The 23,234-nt window shown below is 39.3% G+C and overlaps 2 protein-coding genes across 2 annotated transcripts; one reads left to right on the top strand and one right to left on the bottom strand.

The window, feature by feature from the left end:
- The first annotated feature begins 254 nt into the window (after positions 1-254).
- bmp8a (bone morphogenetic protein 8a) lies at positions 255-15,594 on the top strand. Its single transcript, XM_088329354.1, has 7 exons — positions 255-1,504; positions 8,039-8,231; positions 11,995-12,143; positions 13,033-13,212; positions 13,279-13,358; positions 13,432-13,542; positions 14,751-15,594. Exons 1-7 carry the CDS (start codon positions 1,066-1,068, stop codon positions 14,898-14,900), a joined length of 1,302 nt encoding a protein of 433 aa, XP_088185480.1. The 5' UTR covers positions 255-1,065; the 3' UTR covers positions 14,901-15,594.
- Positions 14,915-19,523, bottom strand: LOC148371329 (transcriptional regulator ZNF706). The gene is made up of 4 exons (XM_088329355.1): positions 19,408-19,523; positions 17,220-17,370; positions 15,887-16,019; positions 14,915-15,683 (listed from the first exon to the last, which is right to left on the bottom strand). Exons 1-3 carry the CDS (start codon positions 19,491-19,493, stop codon positions 15,924-15,926), a joined length of 333 nt encoding a protein of 110 aa, XP_088185481.1. The 5' UTR covers positions 19,494-19,523; the 3' UTR covers positions 14,915-15,683; positions 15,887-15,923.
- Between the last annotated feature and the right edge of the window lie 3,711 nt (positions 19,524-23,234).

Raw genomic sequence — 23,234 nt, 5'->3', positions numbered from 1 at the left:
CCTCAAGAAATGACCGCCCTTATGTTAACACAGTAGTTCTAGTGTCAACCATATTTGGTACAAAGTAAACATGCTGTTGATGGACAAATGTAGGGAAAAGGAAGCAGTTAAGAAGAGCAAGATCAACTCTTTCCTTTGCAGGGGGAAGGGCTGAAGTGGGCGGAACACGAGGAGCGCTCCCTCCTCTTACTTGAAAACTTGACTTAGACGCTCACACACTCCCAAAGGGGTGTGTGGAAAAAAGCCAGCCCTTTCATATTTTTCGTTTCAGGAACACCAAAAGAGCAAAGACATTTGCTGTGGATTCCTGTGAGGTCTTCCCCTCTTGAAGGTCAATCCAGATGAGTCGGCCTCACCCCGGTTTCAACCACAAGCTCCTCGGCACCTGCTCTCCTTTCAAAGTTGGCCTCTTCAAAGGAGGATGCTGATTTACACCCGCGTTAAGTCTGGAGACGTAAACAGAAAGGGGGGTGGAGGTTTTTTTTTTTTTGCTGTTTCCTCTTTGAAGAAGACTCTTTACTGGACCATCCAGAGTCGAGAGTGAAACCCTCATAACTATCCAAAGAAGACACAAGTTGTAAGCGAGGACAAACCAGAATACCTGAAGTTTACCGTTTGAGCACGAGGGATTATTGAAATGGAAACATCATTATTATTCTGCAAAAGATTTCTTTCAAGTTTGGTTTGAGCTTGCCTCACTTTGAGGACTGAGAAGTTAGTTGGGGATTCTAAATTGTCTCTGCTTCTGTTGGTTACACATTGTTGAATCTTTGGGAAGACTCTGTAGTATCTCCACTTTTTACTAAAAACTTTCAGACTGAAGAGAACCCCAGGATTGAGAGTTGTTGATTGGATAAACGAGGGATACCCAAAGAAAGCTGAACAAGGTCTGGATGCGGACACCTTCTGGAGGAGGATCTGGACAAGAAAAAGTAAACATCTGCTTCAAACGTTTTTGGGGTAAGTGAAGGGATTGGAAACCGAGGTGTTCTGGAAGGGCAGGACTTCCGGAGGTTTCTGGAGGTCTTACACTGGAATAAACACGGATATCAGAGAAGTCAAACCATGACCGAGATGACTTCTGTTATCCTTCGCCCCCTTCCAAAGAACCTGTTCCTGTTGCTAGTCCTCCTCTTGCCACTGGTCCAGACGGCACTGCACTCCAGCTTCCGGCGTCTGAGCGGCCGCGAAAAGAAAGAAATGCAGAAAGAGATCTTGTCTATCCTCGGTCTACCGGGTCGACCCCGGCCCCATCCGCCGCTCAGGCCGCCTTCTTCTGCGCCGCTCTTCATGCTGGATCTATACCACGCCATGGCGATGGAAGGGGAGGATGACCTGGCCTCCGCCAACGAGGTCATCCGACCTAGCGTGGTCCGGTTGAGGGGAGGCGGCGGTGGTGACCGCCGGGCAGCCGCCCATCGGCCGGTGGTGCCCACTTTCAGCACGCCGCCGCTTGGTACGGTCGTGAGCGAGGCCGACACTGTCATGAGCTTCGTCAACTTGGGTGAGTGCACAATGCTGTGACTTCTGTAGCATCTATGCTGTTAGAAAGAAGAAAGGCTAATGGACTAGTTGTAGGTTTGATAAGTGGTAAAATGAATAGAAAAAAACGGAGTCAAAATTAATTTGAACTATGGACAAGAAAATATTTAGTATACTTTATACTAAAAGAACACTCTTACTTGGTTTAAGGTGTTGAAAGTGAAGTTCCAAGTTTGGTTAATCTTGTTTTAATAACCCTATTATTTTTTTCATTTCAGTTTAATGACTACTCATCTACTCTAATTTCGGTTGTTTTTTATGTACGCTGATCAGATTTAAGGATCCACCCAAATCTGTTTTTTTGTCAGGATTTAAAGTCACACGATAACAGCTATATGGCCCAGTGAATCCAAATGTGCAACAAAACTTTCTTTAACAGTGCATGGTTCTCCACTTGCGTTCCTTGCTCTATCCGCCTGCAGTCTTAATGCAGGACTCATGCATGCTCCATGTCACCCAACAAAACGGGTAAAGAATTTCCTTGGAGGTAAAAACATTGATTTAATGCCCTGACCTGCCCAGAATCCTGATCTAAACTCAATAGAGAACTTCTGGAAAATTCTTGGTGACAAACTCAAGAAACCCACGACAATCAACAAAGTGTAGAGGAGGCTGGACGAAGAATGGACCAGAGCAGTGTGAGAGACTAGTGCTATCCTGTGGCTGCAGATGTGCTGAAGTCATTCACAGCAGAAGCCTGTACACTTCTTACGAATTGCTGACTTTTGTAACCTTCAGATTTGTTTTTCCTCGCCAAAGTCATTGTTGTTATCTTATTTTGATCTTTGCCTTTTCTGAAAATATTTTGCGGTGAAATGCCTTTAGTCATTTTGTGAATAAAGGTTAGTCGTACCATGATACAGACACATTAAAATGCAATTTTACTGTGAAACGGTGTAGATGGCATTATTTTACATTAATTCATATTAAATTAAGTTATAATTTATCTAAGTTTGAACTAAGGTGTACTTAATGAGAACATATTCTATTTTCAACCTTTTAAGGATGCCTCAAACGATGCAACCTGCCTTCAACGTTTCAATCAGGGTTGCATCGTATTTGTAAAACATGCAACATCGCTAGACAACATGAAATGAAGATATACAGTAGGTTACATTTCGTTATTTTATCCGCGATGTCACAAAAGCAGAGTGTGTACAGATGCCAATCTTCCCTAGCATAAATCGGAGTATGCCCCTGAGGATTGACTCCTTCCTGCAAGAGGACAGTTTGGTGGGAAAGCGTTTTACTCTTCAAGTGTCGTATAAACCCACCCCCAGCTCAATGTAATGAAGGCTTTCCATTTTTTTCCTCCAAGTGTTTTGGTGTAGCAAGTACACCCTGGAATTTATCAGTCAACGCCGTGCAAAAACAGTGTTTGATGGTGCAGGGTGACCGTGTTGTGCAAACAGCGGGTGTGCACCCTCCCGTCTCTTTGCGAAAGCTTCTCACCTGCCGCTGCCCGGCTGCAGGTAAACAGCCCGGATCGGTGCGTTTCGTGACCTCATCCGAGCGTGACCGTGCGCCCGTGCCAGGGAACACACAGCTGCACTGGATTAAAGGCCCCGCGTGACACACGCCGGCCGGGCCGAGCGAGATGCGGTGGCCGAGGCTAAAAATACGAAAAAGATACAAGGCGGGCCTACAATTAGTGGCGTGTGTGTGCACAGCAGCTGCTGTGGTGCGCTGCACAAAGTGTCTTTAATTACAGCTATGCTGTGTGTTTGGGGTGGGGGGGTCAAGAGCCAGAGGAGCTTGATGCTCACTAGTACCCAAACCCTACCGTCACTATTTAACATCAAATTGAATTGTATTTATTGTCATCGATATCATGTTTTTGTGAAACATTGTATGCAACGAGGTTAAACATGGCACTCCAGGGTAAAAGATGTAATATAGAGAGAAAAAAGAGAAAAGACTATCAGGATAAGTAGTGCTTAGAAGAACTGGCCTAAGTTCTGATAAATTATGCAGTTAAGAATAGTGCATTGTAACAATAGTGCAACAAAAATAAGTGCAATAACATTCAGTAGCAGCAATTAATAAACAACAATACAATTAAAAGGAGAGTCTTTGAAAAGAAAAATGGGAAAGGTCTTTTGAATCTGCAGCCAACATAAGAAAAGGGCAGAAAGAAAAATCGAGTGGTTGTTGTGCTGGGCTCATTTGCCCTACAGTGGCACAGCCTGGGAGTGCCATCGGCTGATAAACCTAATGTCACAAACTAATATATTGTATGAATGAGACAGATTCAACTTAATTCAACATTAATATTGTATTTTTCTGTAATAATTTCAGCGTCACTTTAGGAGAAAGTATATTACCGTCCCAATTCAAAACAATTATATCATAAAAAAGACTGAAATAACGGACAAAAAAAACCTGAAACATGAAAAAAAAAAACTGAAAATTGACCTGAAAAACAACCCAAAACACAAAAAATTAAAAGTAAAAGACAACCAGAAAAGTGACCCAACCAACAACTGCCAAAACATTGGGAAAACGCCTAAACAACAAAAAATACCTGAAAATGATCAAAAAGGTACATTCTAGTATTTGTTTGATTGTAGGAATGTACTACCAGCTATTGTGTTTGTAGTGTTAACATGTTAAGTAACACGCACGCGTAGCATTCATGCCAACTTTTTGACATTAAAAATGGTTCGTACAGGTTCTTGAAATCCTTGAAAATGCTTGAAGTTTGTTGTGTTTGTGTTTTAATATTGTGTTGTGAAGTGCTTGTAAATGTTTCAAATTGTCGCCATGCCTCTAAACAACTCTTCTTGAAAATGACATTGACGCTGCTATCTGGTTGCTTCGTTTTGCCATTGCATTTCTCTTTCCCCGGTGATTAACTGACACAGCTATTTGTTTGTTCGGTATTGTCCCATGAAGCTTCATTGCTCCTTACTGGGTGTGCCCGGGAGGACAATTGCATACAACAGGGCACTATAAAATGTGTATTTGTGCAAGGATTACGCGTCAGATATGGGCATTTATTATGGGCCATGCAAAAAATTATGCAAGTGTAAATTTAATGGGAAGAACTTCCTGCAACTGAAAGTGTAAGTGTGCTGTCCTTTTTATAGGAGATTTGTCTCAAAAACAAACATATTTACGATTTACTCATGATCTAAAACTCATATGTCATGATAAATGCACACGCTGGATTAAAAATCGCATATGTAAATCTCAGAAAATTTTGGTGGCTCTGCAGAATATATAATTCACACTGGATTTATTTTTTTAGTGGTACCGAAGAAATTGGAACATTGGCTTTGAAAGGCCTTAAAAGTGCTTGAATTTGGTTATGAAAAGGGTATACGAACCCCGTAGAAAGTGGTAGATGTTATCACAATATTTCTCCAGAATAATGATTAAAAACCCTTGTATAAAAACGCAAAATAGAAATTGAATGGGATCTTTGGACGCATAAAGGTTTAGTCCCGGTTAAAAAAAAACATTCGTAGACTAAAATACTCTTCTCAAGTCCGCACAAAAGTTGAAATTTGAGGGGGAAAAAACGGTAGATGTGTTTTAAGGGGAGTCGAACGGAAGTCTAACGCATTAAACATTAGTGTTGGTGAGTTGCTTTACTTTCTCGTTGTCATGACTTTTGCAAGGATATTGATTATAATAATAACAATTTAATAATACAAATATAATAACTACAACACATCTGTTTTTAGTCAGTGTTCTGCCGAAACGTCCCACTTTGTGGAGGACGTTCTGTCATGTCTAGCGCGCATGCGCACTGGGCCGTTAGCGATTTCCTACGGGAGAGTACCACCAATTTTCGTTTGGATTTAGTCTTATTTGACTTTCAAGGCTTCAAAATAATGTTTTCTGATGTAGATTCGAAGCGTGGTGCGTTTTTCTGTGGTAGGGTTTTAGCATGGTGGTGGTGGGCGACGGTAATCATGCACTGAACTTTTTCCGGCCGGCTATCGTTATATGTTATGGAGAAAAGTTTCGTTTGCAATAATTCAGAGTTTTAGTGTTGCCATCTTGACTTGATAAGAAAGAAAATAAAAATCGCTGAGATATTAGTTCAAGGTAACACGTCTGGGCTAGGCAGAACGCGGTTAATTTAAAATGGGCGTGTCGTTTCAACCCCGCCTTTGCCGGAAGTGAATCCTTTCTCGTATTCGTTAGCTCGTTGGTACGCAGCTGCACTGGATTAAAGTACCCGGTTCCGGGGACATGTTCACCAGTGTGTCACACAGGTAGCCGTTATTTACATTTTTAGGGGGATTTTTCTATCATGGAGAGAGAGCTTTGAAAAGTAACTTTTAAATGTCGAAAATGGCATTGTGCTGTGCAGCGTTTCCCAACCTTTTTGAGCATACCAAATTCGCAAGGCAAACGCTCTGGCAAAATGATATTAAACATTTATTCGCGGCTCCAGTTTTGTGTTGAAAGTATCACGTTTTTTGTGGTCACGGTGGCCGAGAAAGTAATAATTCATTTCGGTAAAACATGTTTCTGTAATATGGGGTTTTTACTATATTTTTAACCCGTTTTTTAAAATTTACTATATTTTCATTTTTTTCTGGGAAAAAATGGCAAACAGAATACTTAAAGGTGGGCTACGTCGTTTGATGTGTTCCTTAAAAGTTTAACTTTTAATATATTTTTTAAGTATGTGTTAACAATGCCTCAACTGAGTGCAATGAGCCCTTCTGCTTTATTATCCATCGCACCAATCTGCTCTTTTTTTACTTGTATCAGGACTGTTCAGGGAAGAACAAACCCCCCAAAACATGAGAAAATAGGAGTGCGTCTAAGAAATGAAGGCAAATCATGTTACTCTTCTGCCATCTCCTGGCTTAGTATTGATTGCAGCCTTAAGCTTTCAAAGGCAGCACCTCATCTTTAAAATAAATGGTAAATGGTCTGCGTTTACATAGCGTTTTTCAAGTCAATGAAAACATCCCAGTGCGCTTTACAATGTGCTTCACACTTACCCATTCTCACAGACCAATAGGGAGTCATAAAAATGTTTTTATTTTTATGAAAATCAGCAAATGTATGTGCACGATTTTTTTTACTTTATTTAAATTATTTTTGTTTTTTATAGTGTAGTCTTAAACAATTAAAAAAAAATTAAGTACACTGAGCAGATCATCAGTATATAAACAATGAAAACATCATGTAATTTGCTGCCATCTACTGACAGATGAATGGTAGATTTGGCTGAGCCGTAGAAGAAAGCAAATACAGTGGAACCTCGGCTTTCGAACGCCTCTCAGTTCGAACAAATCGGAGTCCGACCAAAAATTTCGAGAAATTTTTGCTTCGCTGTTCGGTCCATAAATCGGAGTTCGAACGCCAGTGATGCGTGAGTGTATACGCTAGGGTGCGATGCTGAGCGGCGTACGGGTGTTTTAGCCGCTTATTATGCCTCAAAAGAAAGTCAGTGCAAGCAGCGAAGTTGCTACAGGTGAAAAAAGAAAAGTAGTGCGTACAACTATGGCATTTAAGAAAGAAATAATAGCAAAATATGAAGGAGGTGTGCGAGTGTCTGATCTTGCTAGGAAATACAGCATGGCTAAATCTACAATCAGTACGATACTAAAGAATAAGGAAGCTGTGAACCACAAAGGTAAGAAAATCCTATTCATAATTCTTTTCTTTATCCTTTTTTAAAATTTTTACTCGTTCATGTTAGCGTAATCTCTCGTACGGAAGACTACGATAACGCGAACGTACGATTAGCTTGGGTTAGCTTTATGTTTACGTTAAACATTCAAGGTAAACATTCAGGTTGTTGGAACGGATTAAAACGATTTACATTATTTTTAATGGGAAAAATGATTTCGGTGATCGAACAAATCGGTTTTCGAACAGGGATTATGGTGGAGAACCGAGGTTCCACTGTACGCTGAATAATTGCATACTGTACATTTTGGTAAAAATGTAAATATACTGTGGCACACAGGACAATGTCTCACTGGTTATGATAACTCATAATCTTGGTGAATGTAAATATATTTTCCAGGGTTTTGGTATTTTACTCTCCAGTACGGTGAAGTCAATTGTATGCTAAGTAGTCTTTTTTTGTTGAGTCTTCATACCACTACACCAGCTGGTGGTGCCAATGCCCAAGGGCAAGGTGGCCAAAGGGCTCTACTGCCATCATCTGGTGAAATGGTCATCTCTTGAATCCCGAGCTTGGTAGCTTTCCAATCATATGTGGCATGACGTATTTCAGTGACTGGAGACATCGTATATGTACATAACGAGCTGTCGGGCAATTAAGGGGTTCATAAAGTGACTGACCCATCTGAAAGTTTTGCTGACGTTCCTACTGTAGCGACTTCTACTGCCTTATGCATGAAAAATAGGACAAAAGACGGGTTTTGGGGTTGCGCCTTATAATCCGGTGCGCCCTATACTGCAGAAAATACGGTAACCATCAAGTGCATGTTGCTATACATTTTTTTTTTTTTTTTTTTAGCATTTCCTGAGCGTATGTGTTGTGTTATTATCCCAGTGGAGCAGGAGCGCGACCTGCTTCATCCCCGTCCCTACTGGAAGGAGTTCCGCTTCGACTTGACTCCTCTGCCCCAGGGGGAGACGGTGACGGCCGCCGAGTTCCGGATTTACAAGGCGTTGACGCTCGGCCAGCGGGCCAACAGAACACTGCACATCTCCGTCTACGAGATCAAAAAGGACAATCGACTCAGGTACTTTCAACCCCACGTCGAACACGGTACTCTGGCGCCAACAGGTGGTTGTGCGCGTACAGTATTTTTTTCAGTTTTTAAAATCCAAGGAACATTATTTTTTATCAAAAGATCTCGAGTCACAACTGAAGAACATGTCTAAAAAAATAATTCGTGGCACTGCCTTCATGTTTTTCGGTTTCTGTATTTTTTAAACTGAAATAATCATCTCACCTAGGTTGAAGTCAAGTCATGTTTATTTGTGACGCCATTAAAGACAAAGTCTTAAAGGGATGCACAGACGGATAGGTTAAAATAACATGAAAAAAGAAAAATACTATTAGAAAAGTATCCTTGAATAGGGAAAATGTATTTTGACTAGAAAAACAAGTTAAAATAAAAATATTCATTGAAAAAAGTATATTCAAAATAGAAAATGATAAATGTAGTTATTAACAAGAAAAACATTATCGAACATGATATTGTAAAAAATATAAAGTAAAAATAAGCATAGTCAAATGATACTAACCCCGACAGTCCCCTCACGTGTTTCTTTCGACATACTATAACCCCATGCGTGTTTTTGTCGACATTTATTTTAGTTGCAAATTTACGACAACCCCTCACACAATTTTTTGACATACAAACCCTTTAAGTGTTTTTTAACATTTTTGACATACTAATAATCACTTAAGTGTTATTTTCGACATACTAATCCCTCATGTGATTTTTCCACATAGTAACACCTTATGTGTTCATTTTCGCTGTACTAACCCTTAAAATTTTTTCAAACTTTACAACATACTTAACCCCTTACACATTTTTTGACATACTAACTGCTTTCGTGCTTATTTTTAAAAAAAAAAATTAATATACTAACACCTTTCGAGTTTTTCCAGCATTTTTGAGCTACTAACCCCTACGTGTTTTCTCCGACATACAAACCCCTTATGTTTTTTTTTTCCAATATTTTTGAAAAACAAACCACTTACGTATTATTTTTGACATACTATCCCCATACGCGTTTTTTTGACATACTAGCCCCTTTCAAGTTTTTTCACTCTTTTGAAATAGTAACCCCTTATGTGTTTTTGACAAACTAACCCCTATTGAACCTATGTCTCTTTCTATGAGTACCTGTGGCTCAGAGAAAAATTTGATTGCATGCAAATTTTCTCCATCTCGTTCAAAACTTGAGCCATTGATCCTGTTCAGATACACACAAAGCCAAACCAAAGCTGACTTACAAAGCAGCACTTCGCAGTATATATAGGGCACGTTTTTCACTACAATTTACAGTCAAGGTGTCACACCCAAAAAACAAACCAAAAAAAACTTGTTTTGGCTGTACAACGCTAAAGAATCCTTTATATAAAAGCTCACTATATACTGTGTTCAGATACCTTATGATGAATCCACAGAACAAGGTGTAAATACGCCAAAACACTGGAAGAGAACTTAAAGTTATTTGATTGGGTGAATGAGAGGGATGGGGGGAGCTATGCAAAAAGGGCAAGCACTCCCTCCCATCTCTCGGCCAACGCCGTCTGCGCCAAAGGTTAAGCACATCAGGCTCCCTGTTTGCAGAATGTTGTGACGTTTTTACACAATAACTGCTTGCATCTGGTTTTGAAACCAATATGTATGAAAAAAAAAAAGGGTCAAAATGAGTTTAACCGATCCTGAGTAATTGCAAGAAAGAGACAAGTTTAATGTGGTCTGTTTGTTGATTTTGGGACATGGGCTCTGGCATTATTTTCTTTTCATAATTTTTATCAAATCATCAAAAACAAATATGCTGAGGACTAAGCTTTTGTCTGGGGCGCGGGTTTAGCAATTTAGTCAATTTGTCTCATAATATATGGTGTGGCTCTTTCACAGAATAAAATTAATATATTTTGCTTTTATGGCTCTTTGAGTCAAAAAGGTTCCGACCCCAGAACTTACCCCTTTAATGTTTATTTTTTCGACATACAAACCCTTTGTGTTATTTTCAATATTTTTGAAATACTAACCCCTTGTTTTTTTCCACATACTAACAATTTGTTTTTTCTCAACATTTTTTGACATACTAAACCATTTACGGCTTTTTTCAAAAAAATTTTCGAGGAACCAACCCATTGCGATTTTTTTTTCCAGCATTTTTGTCATACTAACCTAAGCTCTTTGTTTTTTCCCGACGTACAAACCCTTAACATGTTGTTTTTAATATTTTTGACATACTCACCACTTCCGTGTTATTTTCAACATACTGACAACCCCTTACATGTTTTTGTCATATTTTATTGTAATTGTCAACATAGTAACCCTTACGTGTTTTTTTTTCAAGAATTTATGACATCCCAACCCATTGCAATTTTTTTTCAGAAATTTTGTCATACTAACATAACGCTTTGTAGTTATTTTCCGACATACAAACCCTTAATGTGTTTTTTCAATATTTTTGACATACTCGCCATTTACATGTTATTTTCGACATACTATCCCCATACACGTTTTATTTTTACATTCTAGCCCGTCACAAGTTTTTTTCCACATTTTTGAGACAATAAGCCCTTATGTGTTTTTTTCAATATTTCTGACAAACTAATCCCTTTCGTGTTTTTTTTCACCTCCGCATTACGAGGAGTCAGTTGAAGTGGCTCGGGCATCTGATAAGGAATGCCTCCTGGACAATTTGCTCACGGAGGTGTTTTGGGAATGTCTTCCCGGCAGGAGGTCCAAGACCAGCTCGGTAGCCTAGATGGTAGGGCGCCCGCTTTGAGACTGGGAGGTCGCTGGTTCGCGCCTCGGCCGAGTCATACCCAAGACTTACAACATTGGTACTCATTGCCTCCCTGCTTGGCGCTCAGCATTAAGGGGTGGAATGGGGGGTTTGCTCACCTAACGACTAAAAATGGCTGCGCCCTGTTTGGCTGCGGCTGCATCGGCTTCGCTACAGTTTAACTGTACGGGTCAGGTGTATCGACATTTCGTTCTGTGTGCATTGTTACATAGAATGACAATACAAGGAAATTATTATTATTATTATTGGATTGACCCAGGACACCCTGGAGAGACTATGCCTTTAGGCTGGCCTTGGAACACCTTGGGATCCCGTGGGATGAGCTAAACAAAGTGGCTAGGTACAGGGAGGTCTGGGCTTCCCTTCTGAGGCTGCTTCCTCCGCAACTCGACCCCACCCCAAAAAGTGGAAGAAAATGAGTCTTTGATTTGGCCTCTTAGATAATGGAAGAGTTGAGCTCCATCGCTCGGTTGCTGTGACTGATTCTTGCTTGGCGTATAACTGTCTTAAAGCACTCTTGCACACATTAGCTAGCAAAGACCATTGGGTCTTACATTGGCAGTATAAGACTGGGCATTATTTTAGATAAGTTAGACGACTTCTGTGTCGTGGTAAAAAAAAAAGTTATTTTAACCTTTTTTGAGTCAAGGCACATTTCATCCATGAAAAAGTCCCGCGGCACACCACTCGTCGGTGATGTTGCATTTTCGGTAAAAGTAAATCCAAAAGGAATATAGCTGTCACTAGACAGGACAGGCACACAAACTGAACATTTCCCACCAGCACAGTAGTACAATTAATCACTGTGTGTCAGAGTGGTTGAAAAACAACGGGTCATTCAGTAAATGGTTAAACGAGAAAATGAACTCTCTTTGTTCTTATTTGTCGCGAGAATTTAAGAAAACGAGCTGAGATTCAGGCCCCTAAAAGTCCCAGAAATTGGCAGTATTGTATTTGACATTTGTAAACTTAAGTGCTGTGTTTGTGTGGTGTCTCCAGGGAGCCTGAGCTGGTGCTGCTGGACATGCAGTCGGTGCCGGCCGGTCAAGAAGGCTGGCTTGCCTTCGACGTCACCTCGGCATCCAACCATTGGCTCCTGCACCCCCGCAGCAACCTGGGCATCCGGCTTTACGTGGAGACTGAGGAAGGTGTGATGCCGCCGGGTTAAATTTCCCAGTGTCCTCGGGCAAACACCGAACCCCGAATGCCTTTGATATGAGGGTAGTCGGTGTGTGTAAATGGGTAATGTGAAGTGCATTGCAAAGCACTTTGGAGGTCCAAGGTGACTGGTAGCGCGCTATACAAATATAGTCCGTTTACTACCACCCTGGTGCAACCAAGGAACAGGGTTAATGTTTTTTTTTGTAGCCTTTTTGGTATTGATAATGAACCTGGCATTGGATCAGGAGGTAGAGCGCTCGTCTTGGAATCAAGATGTCGCAGGTTCGATTCCCGGCTGTGTTATATGTCAAAGCGTCCTTGGGCAAGACACTGAATCCCTAAACAAGCTGGTAGGTGCCTTGCATGGCTGACTCCCTATTGGTGTGTGTTTGAATGGGTAAGTGTGAAGCACATTGTAAAACAATTTGGGAGGTCTTCATTGACTTGAAAAGCGCTATATAAATGCAGACCATTTACCATTTTATTGACAAAAAAAACCCAATACATTTCATTCATTAATGGTACTGATAAATATGTTAAAGCATTTTTGAGAATCGATTCATGCACTAACTTATTTATTTGAATGTATATACAAATAACTAAATTCCAATTTATGGGCTTCAATGAGCAAAAAATGTTTTAGCTAGATATCTGGCTACCTTTTAAGCTAGCTATCTAACATTTGACCTTTTTTCTAGTTAGCAAGCTATCAAGCTTTGTTTTTAGCTTTCTATCTTGCAATTTAGATGGGTATCTAGGCCCCTTTTAGTTTTTATCAAACTGGGTGCCCTTTGTGCTAACAAAAAGTAGCTCGAGGCCCGAAAAAGGTTGGAGACCCCCTGGTGAAGTCCCACACGACTGTTACTCCGCTTGCAGACCGCTCGCTCTCAGCCGCCTGGATCGGGCTGGTGGGCCGCAGAGGTCCTCGCTCCAAGCAGCCCTTCATGGTGACCTTCTTCAGGGAGAACCAAATCCCGTGTCGCCCCCCGCGGGCCGTCAAGACGCACCCCCGCAGGAAGAAGGCCAAATATGACCTGCCCGTCCCCAGCATCCACAGTTGGGTTTGTTATGCTCTGTTTAATGACAAGCCCGTGGGGTTTCTAATCCATCTTTCGCACTCAGATCGAAGTCCCGTCAACGGCGGCGGACAGCCGTGCAAAAAACACGAACTGTACGTCAGCTTCAGTGACCTCGGATGGAAGGTCAGCATCGTTCCATATTTTGGTGCGCCAACTGGAGTTCTATGGTTTTGAGGAAAGTCTTATTTTTGTCCAGGACTGGGTTCTAGCGCCCACTGGCTACTCGGCGTACTACTGCGCCGGCGAGTGTTTTTACCCGTTGGGCGCTTGCATGAATGCCACTAATCACGCCCTCATCCAGCAAGTGGTAAGTACCGGTGCTCATTTACACTGGTACCTTTCATATGAGCTTATTTCATTCAGGGTTCCTACAGCTTAAGTCATAGTAAATTCAAGACTTTGTCAATGGCTTTAGAAATTAAATTTAAGACTGAGCAGACCCAAAAAGCACCACCTGAATTAGAAGCAATTTTAGACCATTTTCTATGAATTGCATTTCTGTCCAAACACTGCCTTATGATTAATTTTTAAACCACATGCTTGGGAAAAAACAAAAACGTAGTTATCGACTGTCCCCAGTACAATTTCTAAATCTGTGTTTTATGGTTCAATGCCAATTAAGGCAGTATTTTTATAATGAATTGAATAAGTCTTAAATTTGATACCTGTAAATGAAGACATTGAAAATGTCCTACATTTTGCTTACAAATATTAAATTCAACTCTCAAATGACTTTTTCCTTGTCATGTCTGCATGATAAGGGTCAATAACTGTATAACTAACCAAATCTCGGCTAGGAATTCAATACATCCCCCACCCTCTTATAGGGTGAGATTGGTTCTAAATTTCTCGTGTAACGGTTGCTATTTTCTGATACGAAAAAGCTACAAATTGGTTTGTTCCAATTCTCTCAAGCATCAAAGTGAACCCATACATAGTGATTTAAGGTTAATAAAATATAGTATTTTAATGAGTTTATGATGGTGTAGAGTGAAGGAGATTGCATACCTGTCAACTTGTGTTCTGCCCTTATTTGAAACAGTTTGGGTCATTTCCAAACTCGACTGTATTTGGTCACTATTAGCAGACAATATAATCGGCCGTTTAGTGTTGGTAAGGCCTACATTTGCAAGCAAAAAAGGGACAGTGCCTCCTAATGGTAAAAGAAAATATTGATTTGAATCCCTTAACTACTATTTGAAAACCATTGCCAGGAAATAAGTATTTTTTACATAGTAGAATCCCTACCTACGGTGCCAAATATTATTAGACGCTGGGGCTTTGAGGGAACTAATTGGCTGAGGTTGACGGACTGTTTCTGATATGTAAACGTTTCAAATGTTCTTCCACACAAGCGTTTGTTTTTGCCTGTAGTAGTGTGATTGTGGATGCTGGCAATCTGGAGCATGTTACAGTATAGCGTGAAGGATGTTTGTTCTAAATTGTTAACAGGTCGTATTCATAATTTACAATTATTTGGACACTTTCAACAAGCTATATATTTGTACTTGGTAGGTTCACTTGCTGAAGCCTGATGAGGTCCCCAAAGCCTGCTGCGCGCCCACCAAGCTGAGCCCCATATCAGTGCTCTTCTACGACGATAATAACAACGTCATCCTTAAGAAGCATCGTAACATGGTGGTCAAGACCTGCGGCTGCTTATAAAAGGCACAAGAAACTGAAGCAAGTATGATTTTATTACAAGAAACATGCGATACTGCAGTACTTTGAAAACCAATGCTAATATTTTGATTCATTTCTAGTTAATAGCCTAGGCAAAAAGATTTCAACATTTTGAAACGACATGTCAATTGAAAAAGATGCAGTGGTCTCCAAAACAACAACATAGGTTTTGGTTGTATCAGGATTCAAACTCGATATACCTCGTCGTCATACGACCCTTGGTTTGGGAACAAAGATGAGTGATAAATTGTAATATTTTTCACATAACTATAAGAATACAGTCTCACCGTTAATGTAACTGCATTCTTTGCAAGTTACTTAAAGATTAAACAATTAGCCGTATAAATGCCTGGCAAGTTACAACTAGATATTGTCTTATTATTATATATTAAGTCACGAAATATGTGAACTGCACGGTCAGATTATCATTCATCTCCGCTACACGCACGAGGGAACCTCAGTAAATCTTGATACAATCAAAACCATTAAGCAAACTTGTAAGTAGTCTAGGTTAAACAAATACAATGCTAATATCACGCAAAGCACATACATTGTGTACTAGATTCCAACATTAGGAAAATTACTAGAGTGTATGCAGTCGTTATTACTCTTTGACACAATCTTGACACTTTGTAAAATTGTTCTTTGTATACAATAAATATATTTTTTAAAAGAATGCTCCTGAACGTCTTCTCTTCTCACCATCACCTCCATTGTTAGATGGGCAGTTCCCAGTGTTTTTCCATCCATATCACTTTGTACCTTCTGCAAAAACAAGATCTTTAGTCTGAGTCAAGTTCTTCTCTGATTTTATCTCAATTGTCAATACTAAAAGCCCCAGTGTGTAATATTTAACCACTAGATGGTACGACTGTCTAAGGCAAACAAGCAAGTAATATTACACACTGTCCCCTAAAAAAAAGAGAACGCCAACCCTCACAAATAAAACAGTTTGAGCTTGCTCTTACCTCTAACCAGACGTACAAACGGCTTCACTGCACACCTTCAAGCCTGAACGTCGGCCAGCTCAGGAGGCATCGGAGACTTGGGGTGTTTGCTCTCAAAGTGTTGCTTGAAGGTCTTTGGATCTGGCATTTGGGTCTAAAAATGCACACAACACCAAAAGATGACAACAAAGTTAGAATAGAGACAATGATATGATATGGATAAGAATCTGCCCCTCATGTTGAGATAAACATATGATCATTATTATATTCATATATTCAGAAAACGACAAACGTCAGTTGTAAAAACAGTTTGATGTCAAACTGCTGAAAATTGTCAGACTTTGTGGTTGACCATTGAATGTACATCATATTTGTTTTTATCTACTGTTTTACCAGTGCTAATAAGCCCATTTCTTGGTTTCCAGGGATTAAACACTTTTTAGTAAAGCTGGAGTTATAGAGTACATATTTTGCTAATGGTTAAAGCTATTTTTTCCAAAACCATTCAAAGAAGAAATCCAGAGCCAATCAAATGAAAGGGAGCCTAAACCTTAGTTTAAAAACTAACTATCTCTAAGCTTATTTCAAAACCCTACAATCAGTGTAAAATCCTAACTTAGAGCACAAACCACGTCTCAGACTGTAACCCTTATCCTAAACCCATTGTGTAACCCTACAATGGAGGGTTAGATTCAGGTTAGAACCCTAATATGCAGCTCAAACTAGTCCCCGTTTTGAATGGTAACCGTAGCTCTAAACACATTTTGGAACCCTACATTAATTTTACAACCTCAATATGGAACTCTTGTTATTAAACCTACATCCAACTCTAACTAATACCCCATTGAGAAAACTAAACCTTAGTTTCCAACTCTAGTCCCAATCCTTATTTGGAACCATGATATAAGTTTAAAACCCTTGTTTGAACACCTAACCTGGGGAACATGGTAACAATTTCAAGCACTTATAAGCCCTTCTTCTAAAATTCAAGCACTTTTCATACCTTGAAAGATGCATTAGAAATCAAGCAAAGACTTCAAACGCCCGTACAAACCCCGCACATTACACATAACGCGATCAGAACTACTTATGTAGTTTTTTTTTTTAACCGGACAGTGGAAACTTCTTAGCTAGCTGACAAGTTTGGCTCTCATTGAATGTTTCTATATTGGGGGAAAAAATAATTTGGATTAATAATGAAGCCCAAAACAGATCACGCAACACATATAAAAGCTTTTCTGTGGTATGTGTGTACATAATAATGCTCATGATGGTGTAATGCAGGTCTGTAAAGCCCTTTGAGTTGAGACATTTTGTTATTGAGGGCTGTACAAATAAACAAGAATGGTCTTACCCTGCAGACAGGACAGGTGTGGACCAGCGCCACCTTAGCTGCAGTCTTCTGGTCAGCTGCCTGTCCCTTCTTCTTATCAGCGGCCTTCTTGGCGTTCTTCTGCTGAGACTGAATCTTTTGCTGCCCGCGAGCCATGGCCCTCACATGCAAACTGAGAATGCAACGTAAAACACCAATCAACCCATCCTTTTTACAATATCAGTCTTGTCCACCCCAGCCAATTGACTTACCGCTAAGCCCTGCCTCCAAACGGGATGAAACAATCACAGTAAGCGTAGCCGAGCTAATACGGTCCGACATTCTCTGCTACCATGTCTATTGATATGCAAGTTTGTCAGTTTTCGTTTTTCTTTCATTTTAAACTTTATATTGGTCAAACTGTGTGCATGGGGCACATGCAAATCAGATAGAAGTAATCCCGAGAGGCTGGGTGATGGGATGTCTTTTTTACGCCTTTCCAAGCCATATCTAAATCGTGTCTGCTTTGAATAATTATGCGGTCCTCCACAGCACTGATTCAATGTGGATAAAGTTAATAAGGATATCTATGCGTGTACTTGCCTATGAGACACCACAGGAAGTGGTGCCCGGACAAAGGAATTTGTGAACAGTCAGGTAAGTCAACATAGTACTTGAGGCAACATGTTTGAAACTTTGCTGGAGATAAATATAAACATATTTATAACGCCAACATCTCTAATGATAGGCAGACATTAGCTAACGTTTGCCTTTGGCTGCTTTGCTCATCACGTCACTTTGTTTACTGGGAGTTCAATGGCTTGTTATTGTACTTGAGTGAACATAATCTAGCTGGGCTAACAAAGCATGAAGCTAAGTTTAGATTAATAAAAGCTAGTAACAATTAAAAAATCAAATTTTACAAGTCACGTAAAGTTTGGTTAATCAGTAGAAGGTAAATCACATCTTACCTTATATTGCATTAAGAATGTTAAACCTGTATCTTGTTTAAAATGGTGATGAAAACAAGAGGTTTATCACTTTTACATTTTGAACTGCATATTTTTGCCTGCTGCTAGAGCTTTTCATCAACTTTCTCAACAATTAATTAACAATCATCTATTTAACCCTCCAATGGAATGCGATCTTTCTGTGCACAAAAAGTATCGATTGGCTCCCGTAAAATGTTTCCTACTGTGACACTGGCCATTGTGCTGTTTGTACCAGTGAGTAAAGTCGTCAGGGTTTAGCCATACATAACTTTAAATTAATTAATTAATATGCCACTTGTTATCATTAACAGACTGCATGTAAAAACCATTGCATTTCGTTTACCAAATAAATAACTCAATTATGTATCCACTTTCACTAAATTAATATACGTAATAATACAGGATTTAACAGACTTCATATATTCTTGATGGTTTTACTCTCAAAGAAACTGTCACAATTGAGTTTAATGCAACAAAACTGTCAGACTATCAATCCCCATTTTCTTCCAAACTCTGTACTGTATGTACTTTCGTCCGCTGTCTGAAAACTCCTTAACTGATGGAGTGGGAGGAACAGAGCAGAACTTTGTAAAACTCATTTATCAAAATACATCCTTCCAAACTTCTTAATTTAATATTTCCTTTATTTTTTACAGGCAACAGACTGTTATAGATGACCTTCTGTTTAATGTATAAATTGCAAAATGGCTATCCCAACGCGCTTTTACACCCAAGCCTCGAATATGAACTACGGAAATTAACCGTTTATTAAAATATTTATATCTAATAACATTTATTTAATGATTATGCATTCATTATAATGCTGATTAGTAAATTAAAAGTATCCATTTACTCGTGAGTGAAATTTGACCCAAAAAATAAAACATTTGTAGCTTAACTTAGCACGGTGGCTACACGCGAGTTTAAGCATTGTTTAGTAAGAATTCCCAATATGAACGTAGTAAAAGATACAAAAATTTTACAATTGTAACACATTCAGTGAATTCAATTTAGTCACAAAAAATATTTAATCATCAAACTATTTGGGGACCACCTTACGAAAGTGCTAACTTCGTTAGCTCACTTCGTTAGCCAACCACGCTAAAACATGAATAATCGTCGAACAAGGTGGGAACGGTTGCCATGTTGTTATTTCGTAATCGATACGCATTATTGAACCGGGAAAATAATTCGTTTGTATATGAATGTTGAACCAAGTCAGAGTTTGACAGGTTTACCTTCGAGTTTTAGCAGACCAGTTTTCTCTTTTGTCGTTCTCGTATTCTGACTTCCCCGGAAGTACGTCATCCTTAATACAATTCATGTGAGCCTAAGTGAAGACTGCGCCACTTCTGTTCTGGGGACGTAGTGCAGAATCATTTCTGAATTAAAGTTCGTTTATTTGAAAGCCACACAATGTATCTGTATAAATCTGTCCAAATGATCTATAAAACATATGTGTAAACCCTCAAAAAGGTTTAAATGATTTGTTGATATTTATTATTCAATGTCCCCGAGTATGTCTATAGACTTGATCATTATTGACGCCCAATAATTCAATTAATAAAACATTCAACTCATAAGACAGTATTGAATCAAACATTTAATTAATAAGAAATGCCTTTACAGAAATATTCAATGACAATCTCACCATCAAATTTTGTAGTTTTATAATTTAAAATTTGAGTCACATTTTGATTCGGATATTATTTATAAATATATGTATTTTGGGGATTTTATTACTGCTAAATGTTATTGCACAATTGTTACAATGCACTTTTTTTTCCTTCATTGCATTATTATCAAATACATTATAATTTACGCCAATTTATTTAAGCACTATGCTGTATTCATTTTTTTGTCTAGTCAACTTGATAGCCGTTTCTTTTTTTCTCTTTAAGATCTTTATTTTACATGTTTTACCCTGGAGTATTAGGTCTAATCTCGTCGCATATAATTTTTCACAACGTTGATATCAATGACAGTAAAGACAATTCAAATTCTTTTTTTTTTTTGCTTTGTACTCTATACCCAATTAGAAATTTATTAGATTAAATGATTTCTTTTGGGAATACAATATATTTGTCTGCAGAAGGGGATTTTGTTAAGTCTTGTTATTAATAAATGAACAACAGTTGTGTATCATCCCCTAGCTATGCAAGTTCGGTGCAAGATTACATCCCTTTGAACAGACACAGTCAGGGATGACTCACCTTCCTCAACAAAATATGAATTCAAAAAGTAAATAAATATACGTTACATTAACATTTTAAGTCACTTTTATTGGTGAGTTTTAATCACACGACAGTCGGAGTGTTGTCGCCATCTGGTGGTCAGTACGGTAACAAAATAGTATATCCTAGATCAGATTTGAAATAAATGAAAAGGGTGTAATAGCGAATACTTTTTCCGCTAATCTGAAATTCAAACATCAACTGAAACGTTTTTAAAGTGTTATGACTGCATTATTTTTATTTTCGTCTTATTTGCTCTCGACTTCGAAATATTTGATCAAAACAGACCAATGGGATCAGCTTCACACAGGGCTCAGATGCTGAAAACAAATAAAAACATAACAAAATTATTGACGTAATCCCGACCTATTTAAATACAGTTTTACTCACTTGTATTTCAATATACTTTGCATTTACAAAAATCGCCCGTATTGCATTAAATATATCTAATGATCTTTTGCAACTTTGTCGCTACCTTTTGGTCAGTTTTAGAAATTCGCTGTAAATGGTTTGCACTTATTTAGCACTTTTAAAGTCAATGAAGACCTCCCAAAGCGCTTTAAAATGTGCTTCACACTTTTCCCTTTTGCAAACTAACTAACTAACCGATAGCAGCGTCAGCCATGCAAGGAAACTACCTGATATCGAGGGCATTAAGGATTCAGTGTCTTGCCCAAGGACACTTCGACATCTTAACAAGAGAGATAAAGTTTACCAACATAAAGGACGTGTTACATGTATATATGCACATCAGAATAAGGAGAGCACATATTTATGTTTATGTGAGTATTTACTGTGATTTTCATGCTAAAAAAAAAACCCAGCAGTAGTCCCTGTGCTCATAAAACCTACACAAGCCGCCAAAATAACATTACCACAGATTAAGTGGGTATTTTTAGAGGTTTTCATGAGTACATATGGCTATGAATTACAATTTTGGTCATGCAAATTTCTTCTGTGTCGTTCCAAATATAATATGATCTAATCCGAGATTAGTACGGTCAAAGCCAATGTAGCGCTGGCAATGCCTATTTGCTCGGTCAATAATATAATTGGCACCATTTTAACTACAGTTTACATTGGAGGTGTTACACCAACAGTCCCCATCTGGCTGTAGATCACTAAGGAATCCTTTACATAGAAGCTCATTAAATAATGCATGTTTGCGGTTGAGACACTTTACAATGATAGCCTACAGAACAAACTGTAAATGCACAAAAACCCGACAACCAAGCATAGAGCAATTTGAATGGGTGAGTGGTACGGGTGTGGGGGGATCTCTGCAAGCACAGCACACTTTCCTTCGCTCTCGCGCGAGCCCACTAAGCCAAGGGAAATACACGGTTCGTACAACATCATCATCATCATCATCATCAGCTGCACCGCTTATCCTCAGTAGGGTCGCGGGGGTGCTGGAGCCCATCCCAGCAATCAGTGGGCAGGGGACACCCTGAACTGGTTGCCAGCCAATCGCAGGGCACACGGGGACAGACAACTCACTCGCTCATGCACACCTAGGGACAATTTGGACCGGCCAATTCACCTGAAATGCACGTTTTTGGAATGTGGGAGGAAACCGGAGTGCCCGGAGGAAACCCACGCAAGCACGGGGAGAACATACAAACTGCGCACAGGAAGTCTGGAGCTGGATTTGAACCCACGCAGGAGGTTCCCATGACATGAACTGTGCCGCACATGCGCTAACCACTGCGCTGCCGTGCTGCCGTTCGTACAACATTTTCATGGCCAAATTCAAGCACTTTTTAAGGGCTTTTAAATTCAACGTTCCTACCCCTCCAGTACCATTAAAAGGAGAAATCCAGTGAGATCATGTATTCGGCAGAGCCATAAAAATATATGAGATTTTTAATCTTGCGTGTGCGTTTAGACATGTGAATTCTTAGATCTTGAGTAAATCACTTATCTATTTGTGGATCCGAACAAAACAAGAGTCAAGATTTTTTTTTTTGAAAAATATTTCCCCGCATAGGTGTTGGGTAAAAATGACAATAGTATGTAGCTTACATTTTCAGTTGCAGAAGGTCCTTCCCGGTACAATGTAACACTGGGAAACACTACCTTATTTTTTGCATGGCCCACAATAAATGTCCATGATGGATATGTATTTGTTGCACTAATATACATCTCACAATGCCCGGTTTTGGTTTGGCCTGTAGGGGGCAATGATATTTCATAGAACGATGCCATACAAACTAATACAAGCTGTGTTAATCACGAGGGAAGAAGAAATGCAATGGGAAAGTGAAGCCACTAGAGAGCATTGACAGCGTCATTTTTAAGCATACTTGACTAGAAAAATGGCAACAATTTCAAACATTTACAAGCAGTTCACCCAACATTCAAGAACTTTTCAATCTTTGAAAAGACAATATTCAAGGATGTCAAGCACCTTTACGAAACCTGGAAATACTGTACGGATGGAAACTGTTAGTTTGCAAAATTTCGTGACATTTGTACAGTACAAAGGAACTGCTTGCACCTTGTTCTGAAACCATTATTTCAGAAAAAAATTTAAGTCAAAATGGACCCCAACAATCTTAAGTAATTGCGGGAGACAGACAAGTATAAAGTGGTACATTTGTTAATACGGGGCACAGGGTCTGGCATTATTATTATTCCGTACATTTTATCAAATCATTTAACGTCACACGGTGATATCAAATGTCCTGAAGAATTTGCCTTTGTCTGGAGAGCGGGTTTGGCGGTTTGGTAGAATTTTGTCTTAAAATGTATGGCTAGGCTCTCTTGACCCCAAAAGGTTCTCGACCCCTGCACTATGTTGTTATTAATGATGGCAAAATGAGGCCCCA

Source organism: Urocampus carinirostris, chromosome 2 (assembly GCF_059441175.1).
Source record: "Urocampus carinirostris isolate Australia breed hairy pipefish chromosome 2, RoL_Ucar_1.0, whole genome shotgun sequence".
In the NCBI taxonomy this organism is placed as follows: Eukaryota; Metazoa; Chordata; class Actinopteri; order Syngnathiformes; family Syngnathidae; genus Urocampus; species Urocampus carinirostris.
This window is presented reverse-complemented; position numbering and strand designations above follow the sequence as displayed.

Coding starts and splice junctions, on each gene's coding strand:
- LOC148371329 (XM_088329355.1), bottom strand. CDS start 19,493: ATGAATTGTATTAAGGATGACGTACTTCCGGGGAAGTCAGAATACGAG. Junction 17,371..19,407: donor TGGTCTGCTAAAACTCGAAG/GTAAACCTGTCA, acceptor TTGCATTCTCAG/TTTGCATGTGAGGGCCATGG. Junction 16,020..17,219: donor ACACCTGTCCTGTCTGCAGG/GTAAGACCATTC, acceptor GTGCATTTTTAG/ACCCAAATGCCAGATCCAAA.
- bmp8a (XM_088329354.1), top strand. CDS start 1,066: ATGACCGAGATGACTTCTGTTATCCTTCGCCCCCTTCCAAAGAACCTG. Junction 8,232..11,994: donor AAAAAGGACAATCGACTCAG/GTACTTTCAACC, acceptor TGGTGTCTCCAG/GGAGCCTGAGCTGGTGCTGC. Junction 13,213..13,278: donor GCCCGTCCCCAGCATCCACA/GTTGGGTTTGTT, acceptor TTTCGCACTCAG/ATCGAAGTCCCGTCAACGGC.